Below are 12,076 nucleotides of genomic sequence, written 5' to 3' on the forward strand. Positions count from 1 at the left end.
AAACATGAGCCAACAAAGTGATGTGGTGGCAAAAAAAAGCCAATGGGATTTTGGCCTGCATCAATAGGAGCATAGTGTCTAGATCTAGGGAAGTAATGCTATCCCTCTATTCCGCCTTGGTTAGACCACACCTGGAATATTGTGTCCAATTCTGGGCACCACAATTCAAGAGAGATATTGACAAGCTGAAATGTGTCCAGAGGGGGGCGACTCAAATGATCAAGGGTCTGGAGAACAAGCCCTATGAGGAGCAGCTTAAGGAGCTGGGCATGTAAAGCCTTAAGAAGAGAAGGCTGAGAGGAGATATGTTAGCCATGTATAAATATGTGAGAGGAAGTCACAGGGAGGAGGGAACAAGCTTGTTTGCTGCTTCCATGGAGATTAGGACAAGGAACAATGGCTTCAAACGACAAGAAAGGAGATTCCATCTGAACATGAGAAAGAACTTCCTGACTGTGAGAGCCGTTCAGCAGTGGAACTCTCTGCCCCGGAGTGTGGTGGAGGCTCCTTCTTTGGAAGCTTTGAAACAGAGGCTGGATGGCCATCTGTCAGGGGTGATTTGAATGCAATATTCCTGCTTCTTGGCAGGGGGTTGGACTGGATGGCCCATGAGGTCTCTTCCAACTCTTTGATTCTATGGTAGCAATTTATGACTTCTTTACTATCCCATCCCTCAGCATTTTGGAGAAGCCCCCAAACAAACCATTATTTCCATTACTAAAATGTTCCTATGCCTTTGCTGCAGAAGATCACAGACACAAAAGGCATTGGCTACTGTGACTACAAGAAAGCAGATTCCACCTGAACATTAGGAAAAGCTTCCTAACTGTGAAAGAGAGCTGTTGAACAGTGGAACTCTCTGCCCTGGAGTGGTGGTGGCTCCTTCTTTGGAGGCTTTTAAACAGAAGCTGGATGGTCATCTATTGGGGGTGCTTTAAATGCAATTTTCCGGCTTCTTGGCAGAATGGGGTTGGACTGGGTGGCCAACGAGGTCTCTTCCAACTCTTATGGTTCAATGGCAGTATCTAAGACGCGAATACGGTGATAGTTGTTGCAATCATGTTTATCACCCTTCTTGTAAATGGGGACAACTATGCTCTGTTTCCAGCCCTCTGAGATTATGTCTGTATTATTGATTTGCAAAACTATGGCTGATATTCGAGCCCAAAACTATGTCAACCAGTATTTCTCAACCTTCCTAATGCTGCGACCCCTTAATACAATTCCTCATGTTGTGGTGACCCCCAACCATAAAATTATTTCCGTTGCCACTTCATACCTGTACTTTTACTATTGTTATGAATCATAATGTAAATATCTGATATGCAGGATGTATTTTTGTTCACTGGACCAAATTTGGCACAAATACCCAATACGCCCAAATGTGAACACTGGTGGAGTTTGGGGAAAATAGATCATGACATTTGGGAGTTGTAGTTGCTGGGATTTATAGTGCACCTACAATCAAAGAGCATTCTGAACTCCACCGATGATGGAATTGAAGCAACCTTGGCACACAGAACTCCCGTAAGCAACAGAAAATACTGGAAGGGTTTGGTGGGCATTGACCTTGAGTTTTGGAGTTGTAGTTCAACTATATCCAGAGAGGACTATGGACTCAAGCAATGATAGATCTGAACCAAACGTGGCATGAATTTTCAATATGCCCAAATGTAAACATGAGTGGAGTTTGGTGAAAATGGACCGTGACATTTGGGAGTTGTTGTGCTGGGATTTATAGTTCACCTACAATCAAAGAGCATTCTGAACTCTACCAATGATGGAACTGAAGCAACCGTGGCACACACAACTCCCGTAAGCAACAGAAAATACTGGAAGGGTTTGGTGGGCATTGACCTTGAGCTTTGGAGTTGTAGTTCACCTACATCCAGAGAACACTGTGGACTCAAACAATGGTGGATCTGGACCAAACCTAGCATGAATATTCAATATGCCCAAATGTGAACATGAGTGGAGTTTGGTGAAAATAGACCTTGGTATTTGGGAGTTGTATTTACTGGGATTTATAGTTCACCTACAATAAAAGAGCATTCTGAACTCTACCAATGATGGAACTGAAGCAACCGTGGCACACAGAACTCCCATAAGCAACAGAAAATCATAGGAAACAGTATGTTATTTTAATTAAATAATTAATAATAACATACTCTTTCCTATGAGCAACAGAAAATACTGGAAGGGTTTGGTGGGCATTGACCTTGAGTTTTGGAGTTATAGTTCACCTACATCCAGAGAGGACTATGGACTCAAACAATGATGGATCTGGACCAAACGTGGCATGAATACTCAATATGCCCAAGTTTAAACATGAGTGGAGTTTGGTGAAAATAGACCGTGACATTTGGGAGTTGTCGTTGCTGGGATTTATAGTTAACCTACAATCAAAGAGCATTTTGACCTCTACCAGTGATGGAACTGAAGCAACCTTGGCACACAACTCCTGTAAGCAACAGAAAATACTGAAAGGATATGGTGGGCATTGACCTTGAGTTTTGGAGTTGTAGTTCACCTACATCCAGAGAGGACTACGGACTCAAACAATGATGGATCTGGACCAAACGTGGCATGAATACTCAATATGCCCAAATGTGAACACTGGTGGAGTTTGGAGAAAATAGACCTTGACATTTGGGAGTTGTAGTTGCTGGGATTTATAGTTCACCTACAATCAAAGAGCATTCTGAACTCCACCGATGATGGAATTGAAGCAACCTTGGCACACAGAACTCCCGTAAGCAACAGAAAATCGTAGGAAATAGTATATTATTGTTAATTAAATAATTAACAATAACATACTATTTCCTATGAGCAACAGAAAATAGTGGAAGGGTTTGGTGGGCATTGACCTTGAGTTTTGGAGTTGTAGTTCACCTACATCCAGAGAGGACTATGGACTCAAACAATGATGGATCTGGACCAAACTTAGCATGAATATTCAATATGCCCAAATGTGAACATGAGTGGAGTTTGGTGAAAATAGACCTTGATATTTGGGAGTTGTATTTACTGGGATTTATAGTTCACCTACAATAAAAGAGCATTCTGAACTCTACCAATGATGGAACTGAAGCAACCGTGGCACACACAACTCCCGTAAGCAACAGAAAATACTGAAAGGATATGGTGGGCATTGACCTTGAGTTTTGGAGTTGTAGTTCACCTACATCCAGAGAGGACTATGCACTCAAACAAATGATGGATCTGGACCAATGACATGAATATTCAATATGCCCAAATGTGAACATGAGTGGAGTTTGGGGAAAATAGACCTTGACATTTGGGAGTTGTATTTACTGGGATTTATAGTTCACCTACAATCAAAGAGCATTCTGAACCCCACCAATGATAGAATTGGGCCAAACTTCCCACACAAAACTCCCATGACCAACACAAAATACTGTGTGTTTGTGATGGTCTTTGGCAACCCCTCTGTCACCCCCCTCACACCCCCCCCCCCCCCCGGGATCCCAACCCCCATGTTGAGCAACGCTGATGCAAACCAAGCTGCTAAAAGAAAGGAAAACCACAAATGGCACAAAATTATTTTATTGAGATTATGTTTAATCTGTTACACGTGTGTTCAGAAGATCTGCCGATGCTCAAGACGGCAATTCTAAATGTAAACATTCAATTGGTTTTTTTACAAGTTTTAGTTGTGAATTAAGAGGAATTCAAGATTTCTTCTGGTTGTCTACATTATATTTATTTGAGCAAGAGAGTATGCGCTCATTGTCAAACTATGAGGCTACGGAGTTAATACGGTCCCTGTCGGGGTACGTCATAGAAGTCCTGTGGTCCAGGAGTGAAATGAGAAATGCAGGGATTGAATAATTAAGATATAATATTATATATATATATATATATATATATATATATATATATATATATATATGTTATTATAGCTATACATATAACTATTATATAATTAATATATAATTATTTATATAGTGTCAGAAGTGACTTGAGAATATACTGCAAGCTGCTTCTGGTGTGAGAGAATGGGCTGTCTGCAAGGACGTTGCCCAGGGGACGCCCGGATGGGCGTCCCCTGGGCAACGTCCTTGCAGACAGCCCATTCTCTCACACCAGAAGCAGCTTGCAGTATACTCTCAAGTCACTTCTGACATGTTAACATCTTGTTGGAGGCTTCTCTCATGTTCCTGCATGGAAGCTGGGGCTGACAGACAGGAGCTCACCCCTTCTTGGTGGATTCGAAATGCCGACCTTCAGGTCAGCAGTTCAGCCGGCACACGGGTTTAACCCATTGTGCTACCGCCGTTCCAGATTACCATGATGTATTCAGTTCAAACCAGATGGGCCAATACATCTCTTTGCAACTTCGGAAGGGATTGTATGGATATTTCTCAGGACTCTCGCTTGCCTCTTGCTATTTCTGCTCGAATTCTCAGCTGCTGGAAACAGTAGCTCGGGACCTCTGTTTTGTTCCTAGCAGCTGAGAATCTGAAGAGACAGATGTCATCAGTGTCAAAGATGTGATGGCCGGACACATAACAGTCCCCTCTTTGAAAAAAATAAATAACTAAATCAGAATTTAAAGGTGCACAACACCATAATTCTGATTCTTCTAAGTGATAACTATGCTGGCAAACCTGATTAAGTTCTGACGAAGGAGGAAGAGAAGAGAGAGAGAGAATAGATACAGCCAGGTTTCTGACCTAAGATTCAGTCTTGAGTCAAATTAGGTGGCTTCTACATCTACTCAAGCCAAACAGCATCAAATGTCTTCCAACCAGCGTTCAAACCGAATTGTCCAACATGGCCCCCGTATCCACTGGGATACATTTGCATAAGCATGTGGAATTGGATAATTGCAAACTACAAGAAAGGAGACTCCATCTGAACACGAGGAAGAACTTCCTGACTGTGAGAGCTGTTCAGCAGTGGAACTCTCTGCCCTGGAGTGTGGTAGAGGCACCTTCTTTGGGAGCTTTTAAACAGAGGCTTCCATGCCTGGCTTCAGGGCAGTACGTGTGAAAAAGATCATTGAGTCCTCGTGGACAACAAGTTAAACATGAGCCAACAGTGTGATGGGGCGGCAAAAAAAGCCAATGGGAATTTGGCCTGCATCAAAAGGAGCATAGTGTCTAGATCTAGGGAAGTCATGCTACCCATGCTCTATTCCGCTTCAGTTAGACCACACCTGGAATACTGTGTCCAATTCTGGGCACCACAGTTCAAGAGAGATATTGACAAGCTGGAATGTGTCCAGAGGAGGGCGACTCAAATGATCCAGGGTCTGGAGAACAAGCCCTATGAGGAGCGGCTTAAGGAGCTGGGCATGTTTAGCCTGAAGAAGAGAAGGCTGAGAGGAGATATGATAGCCATGTATAAATATGTGAGAGGAAGCCACAGGAAGGAGGGAGGAAGCTTGTTTTCTGCTTCCTTGGAGACTAGGACGCGGAACAATGGCTTCAAACTAAAAGAGAGGAGATTCCATCTGAACATGAGGAAGAACTTCCTGACGGTTAGAGCCGTTCAGCAGTGGAACTATCTGCCCCGGAGTGTGGTGGAGGCTCCTTCTTTGGAAGCTTTTAAACAGAGGCTGGATGGCCATCTGTCAGGGGTGATTTAAATGCGATATTCCTGCTTCTTGGCAGAATGGGGTTGGACTGGATGGCCCATGAGGTCTCTTCCAACTCTGATTCTATGATTCTATGTTGTGGGATGGGAGTCAGTGGGTTCCGTGGAAAAAATGAAGAGGAATTGGCGTATGCCACCAAATTTGGCTCATCTGATTAAGTCATATGACTGTATATAGAATGAGAAGACACATTATAAAATGCTTGTAGTTGTGGGGAGGAGAGCATAAATCATTTGGAGAGGCGAGCCACTGAAGAGCATTCCTCTCCTCAAAGTTTTTCTAGATAGGATCCAGGCACAAAGCCATGCTCATCATCCAGTTCTGCAGTCCACCAGCCGTCTTCTCCCACTTCGATGACTGTTACGATATCCCCGGCTTGGATGTCTAGTTCATCCTCATTCTGGGAGAAAAGAGAAAACAATGCAGTGAAACACAATTTTGAGCTCACCCTCGGAGCACATTTGAGCAGTTGTGAATGTGACTTTGAACAATTACCCTGCAAGTGTTGTTTAGATTGGCTGCAAAAAAGGCATTGGTCAGTTATTCCAAGGTATTAATGATGGAATTGAAGCAACCTTCGCACACAGAACTCCCGTAAACTTGGCACAAATACCCAAAAAGCCCAACTTTGAATACTGGTGGGGTTCCAGGAGGGATTGATTTTGTCATTTGGGAGTTGTAGTTGCTTGGATTTATAGTTCACCTACAATCAAAGAGAATTCTGAACTCCACCAATGATGGAATTGAAGCAACCTTCGCACACAGAACTCCCGTAAATTTGGCACAAATACCCGAAAAGCCCAAATTTGAATACTGGTGAGATTCCAGGAGGGATTGATTTTATCATTTGGGAGTTATAGTTGCTGAGATTTATAGTTCACCTACAGTCAAAGAGCATTCTGAACTCCACCAGTGATGGAATTGAAGCAACCTTCGCACACAGAATTCCCGTAAACTTGGCACAAATACCCGAAAAGCCCAAATTTGAATACTGGTGGGGTTCCAGGAGGGATTGATTTTATCATTTGAGAGTTGTAGTTGCTGGGATTTATAGTTCACCTACAATCAAATAGCATTCTCAACTCCACTAATGATGGAATTGAAGCAACCTTGGCACAGAACTCCCATAAATTTGGCACAAATACCCGAAAAGCCCAAATTTGAATACTGGTGGGGTTCCAGGAGGGATTGATTTTATCATTTGGGAGTTGTAGTTGCTGGGATTTACAGTTCACCTACAGTCAAAGAGCATTCCGAACTCCAATGATGGAATTGAACCAAACTTGACACACAGAACTCCCATGACCAACAGAAATTACTGGAAGCGTTTGGTGGGCATTGACCTTGAGTTTTGGAGTTGTAGTTCACCTACATCCAGAGAGCACTGTGGACTCAAACAATGATGGATCTGGAGCAAACTTGGAATTGATACTCAATATGCCCAAATGTGAATACTGGTGGAGTTTGGGGAAAATAGAGCTTGACATTTAGGAGTTGTAGTTGCTGGGATTTATAGTTCACCTACAATCAAAGAGCATTCTGAACCCCACCAATGGTAGATTTGCGGCAAACTTCCCACACAGAGTCCCCATGCCTTGAAGGGACTCGCTAGTGCGAACCTCCCTCCAGCCTTGCACGCTCTCCCTCGCCCGCACATGCACGCCATGTTGCCTTGTGCCGAGCACGCCTGCTCTCCCCTCCCTGCTTGGAGTCTCAGAAACAGCCCTCCCCTTGGCTGAGAGGCCAATCAATCACAGAAGAGGAAGTTTTTTAGTAGGCGGATTCACCATCTGTTTCCAAAAAGGTAGAGAAGGATAGGTGGAGAGATCTTCAGCTGTCTCCACCAAAGGGGTACCTAAGACCATCCGAAATATATGTTTTCTGATCATCTTTGGCAACCCCTCTGAACCCCCTCATGATCTCCCCAGGGGTCCTGACCCCCAGGTTGAGAAACTTATCTAAGCCTATTTATTTGTGTTTTAAGCAACCCACAGTGGCCTCAAAACTCTTCTCCAGCTCCACACTTCAAATAAGTTGATTTGGTTTTCTCCCACTGTGGCTCCGACTATAAGCGATCGTCTCCCGATAGTCCTAGTTGTTGCATGAAAGTTAAAAGTACTGTATATACTCAAGTATAAGCCTAGTTTTGCAGCTCCTTTTTTAGGCTGAAAAAGCTCCCTTCGGGTTACACTCGAGTCAAAGTTATTTATTATTTTAGACTGTTATTAGTATTATTTTTATTACATTTATTATTTTACTCTGTTATTGGTCTTATTACATTTACATTATTTTACTCTATTATTTTATTACATTTATTTTACTCCATTTATTATTACATTTATTATTTTACTTTATTATTATTGTTATTATTACATTTATTATTTTACTCTATTATTATTATTACATTTATTACTTTATTCTTGTTATTATTACATTTATTATTTTACTCTATTATTATTGTTACATGTATTACTTTATTCTTGTTATTATTACATGTGTTATTTTACTCTATTATTGGTATTATTACATTATTTTACTCTATTGTTATTTTATTACATTTTATTTATTTATTATTATTATTATTACATTTATTATTTTAATTTATTATTGTTGTTCAATGTATTGTCGAAGGCTTTCATGGCCGGAATCACTGGGTTGTTGTAGGTTTTTTCGGGCTATATGGCCATGGTCTAGCGGCATTCTCTCCTGATGTTTCGCCTGCAACTATGGCAAGCATCCTCAGAGGTAGTGACCTCACTACCTCTGAGAATGCTTGCCATAGATGCAGACGAAATGTCAGGAGAGAATGCCGGTATTATTACATTTACATTATTTTACTCTATTATTTTATTACATTTCTTTTACTCTATAATTATTACATTTATTATTTTACTTTATTATTATTGTTATTATTACATTTATTATTTTACTCTATTATTGTTACATGTATTACTTTATTCTTGTTATTATTACATTTATTATTTTACTTTATTATTGTTGTTCAATGTATTGTCGAAGGCTTTCATGGCCGAAATCACTGGGTTGTTGTAGGTTTTTTCGAGCTATATGGCCATGGTCTATTTTATTTATTTATTTATTTATTTGCTTTATTTCTATACCGCGTTTCTCAACCTATAATAGGTGACTCAATGCGGTTTACACAATATTAATTACCACAACAATAACAATTAAAACACAGCATACCCAATAACAAACACACAACCATTCATACAGTGCCTCGATCGCAACCAAGATCCAGTCTCGTATCCTTATACCGTTCCTATGTTCAGTTTACCGTCATTCTGTGTACAATTGCGCTGATTAGCCAAACGCTTGCTCAAAAAGCCAGGTTTTGAGCTTCTTCCTAAATGCCAGCAACGAAGGGGCCTGTCTGATGTCGCTTGGTAGGGCATTCCATAACCGAGGGGCCACCACCGAGAAGGCCCTGTCTCTCGTTCCCGCCAACCGTGCCTGTGACGCAGGCGGAACCGAGAGCAGGGCCTCCCCGGACGATCTTAATGTCCGTGTCGGTTCATAGGAGGAGATGCGTTCGGAGAGGTAGGTGGGGCCGGAACCGTTTAGGGCTTTGTAGGCTAATGCCAGCACCTTGAATTGTGCCCGGTAGGGAATTGGCAGCCAGTGGAGCTGGCTCAACAGAGGAGTGGTATGCTCCCTGAGAGCTGCTCCTGTTAGCAACCTGGCTGCCGAGCGCTGGACCATCTGGAGCTTCCGGGCAGTCTTCAAGGGCAGCCCCACGTAGAGCGCGTTGCAGTAATCTATGCGGGATGTGACCAGAGCGTGGACTACCGTGGCCAAGTCCGACTTCCCGAGGTACGGGCGCAGCTGGCGCACGAGCCGAAGCTGTGCAAATGCTCCCCTGGCCACCGCTGAGACCTGAGGCTCCAGGCTCAGCGATGAATCCAGGGTCACACCCAAGCTGCGAACCTGCGTCTTCAGGGGGAGTGTAACCCCGTCCAACACAGGCTGTAACCCTATGCCCCGTTCGGCCTTTCGACTGACCAGGAGTGCCTCTGTCTTGTCTGGATTCAACTTCAATTTGTTCACCCTCATCCAGTCCGACACAGCAGCCAAGCACCGGTTCAGGACCTGAACAGCCTCCTTAGAAGTAGGTGGAAAGGAGTGACAGAGTTGGACATCATCTGCGTACAGATAACACCGCACCCCGAAACTCCGGATGATCTCTCCCAACGGCTTCATGTAGATGTTAAACAACATGGGGGACAGTATTGAACCCTGCGGGACCCCACAAGACAAAGGTTGTGAGGACGAGCAGCTGTCCCCCATCAACACCTTCTGGGTACGACCCTCTAGGAAGGACCCGAGCCACTGTAAAACAGTGCCACCAAGGCCCATTCCCGCGAGGCGTCCCAGAAGGATACCGTGGTCGACGGTATCGAAGGCCGCTGAGAGATCCAGCAGGACCAACAGGGACACACTCCCCCTGTCGAGCTCTCTGCGGAGATCATCCACTAAGGCGACCAGGGCTGTCTCGGTACCATGTCCCGGCCTAAAGCCAGACTGTGCCGGATCCAGATAATCAGTGTCTACCAAGAATACCTGGAGTTGTGAGGCCACCACACGTTCCAGGACTTTGCTCAAAAAGGGAAGATTGGAAACAGGCCGATAGTTGACGAATTGAGTGGGGTCTAGTGATGGTTTTTTCAACAGCGGTTTTATTACAGCTTGTTTTAAGCTGGCTGGAATATTGCCTTCCCGAAGGGAGGCATTAACCACCACCTCCACCCACTCGGCCAATCCCCCTCTGGCCTCCTTTAGAAGCCAGGATGGGCAGGGGTCTAGGATGCATGTGGTAGCTCTCATTCCTCCAAGTATCTTGTCCACATCCTCGGGTTTCACCAATTGAAATGAATCCATCAAAATCGGACAAGCAGATGCTCGTGTTACATCCTCAGAGACTGCCGTTAACGTGGTATCCAGGCCAGAGCGGATCAAAGCGACTTTGTCCGCAAAGAACCGAGCAAATGCTTCACAGCGGGCCGTCGAGTTGTCAGGGTTCCCATCCGGAGTGGTGGGGTTCAATAGCCCTCTGACAACTCGAAACAACTCCGCCGGACGGTTCTTTGCGGACGCAATATTGGCCGCAAAGAAAGCTTTCTTTGCCGCCTTTATTGCCACGGCATATGCCCTTAATAGGGCAACAAACCGTGTTCGATTTAACTCGCTCGGGTCCGAACGCCACACGCGCTCTAGTCTCCTCTTCCTTCGCTTCATCGCTGCCAGCTCCTCGTTGAACCAAGGTGCTGGTTTAGCTCGGCTACTTGAGAGGGGACGTTCCGGAGCAATCGTGTTTATGGCCCTAGTCATCTCCCCATTCCAGAGAGACACCAGGGCTTCAACAGAATCACCAACCGAGGTGGCAGGAAAATCCCCAAGAGCCGTCAGGAATCCGTTCGGATCCATAAGCCTCCTGGGGCGGACCATCTTAATGGGTCCCCCACCTCTGCAGAGGTTGGAAGGTGTGGTGAGTCTAAATCTGACCAGATAGTGGTCGGTCCATGGCAACGGAGAGGTGGATAACTCCTCAACACCGCCACCTTGCTCCCATCCCTGACAGAAAACCAAATCTAATGTGTGTCCCGCACAGTGGGTGGGGCCAGATACTTGTTGGGACAGCCCCATGGTTGCCATGGATGACATGAAGTCCTGAGCCGCTCCTCCTAGGGAAGTCTCGGCATGTACATTGAAGTCCCCCAGCACAAGAAGCCGTTGAGACTCCAATGCCAGGCTCGAGACCACCCCCGCTAGCTCAGGTAGGGAGACCGTAGTGCAGCGAGGTGGGCGGTACGCTAACAGAATCCCTATTCTGTCCCGGTCGCCCACCCTCAGGTGGACACACTCGAAATTGGTTGACTGTGGAATGGGGCCTCTGGTCAGAGGGATAGAATTTTTATAGACCACCGCAACTCCGCCTCCCCGCCCTCCAGGTCTCGACTGGTGCTGTACAGAGAATCCTGGCGGACAAAGCTGGGTCAAATTAACTCCTCCAGCTTCATCCAGCCAGGTCTCTGTAATGCACGCCAGATCTGCCCGTTCCTCCAAGATTAGATCTTGGATGAAAGATGTTTTGCCATTGACAGATCTGGCGTTCAGCAGCACCATCTTCAACCCAGAGGGACTGCCAACCTGGGTACACCCACTTACCAAGTCAGGAGACCGATTACAAGTAATTAAGTTTTTTTTCCTTCTTTCCCTAGGCCGAATTTGGGCTGTAAAATTTTTACTATTTCTAGGCCGAATTAGCCGAATTGGTGGTCTCCCTTTCCCGTATCTCCCCCTCCCCGTCACGGGCTCTATGGGGGCCCCCCGGCCAGTGGAATACCCTTCTTCTACCATATTGCACTTAGAATTCGTAGTTTCAACCCATGACTTGTACCAGATTATATACTTTTGCCACTCAGTCTCAGTCCAATT

General features: G+C 44.8%; 1 protein-coding gene across 1 annotated transcript in view; it reads right to left on the reverse strand.

The window, feature by feature from the left end:
• Positions 1-4,100: 4,100 nt before the first annotated feature.
• Positions 4,101-12,076, reverse strand: part of PSTPIP1 (proline-serine-threonine phosphatase interacting protein 1) — a 54,189-nt gene continuing 46,213 nt past the window's right edge. Inside the window, exon 15 of the mRNA XM_060755722.2 lies at positions 4,101-6,023. Coding sequence (XP_060611705.2) covers positions 5,892-6,023 — 132 coding nt within the window. The 3' untranslated portion in view covers positions 4,101-5,891. The remainder of the gene's footprint in view (positions 6,024-12,076) is intronic.

This window comes from Anolis sagrei, chromosome 9 (assembly GCF_037176765.1).
Source record: "Anolis sagrei isolate rAnoSag1 chromosome 9, rAnoSag1.mat, whole genome shotgun sequence".
Classification (NCBI taxonomy): Eukaryota; Metazoa; Chordata; class Lepidosauria; order Squamata; family Dactyloidae; genus Anolis; species Anolis sagrei.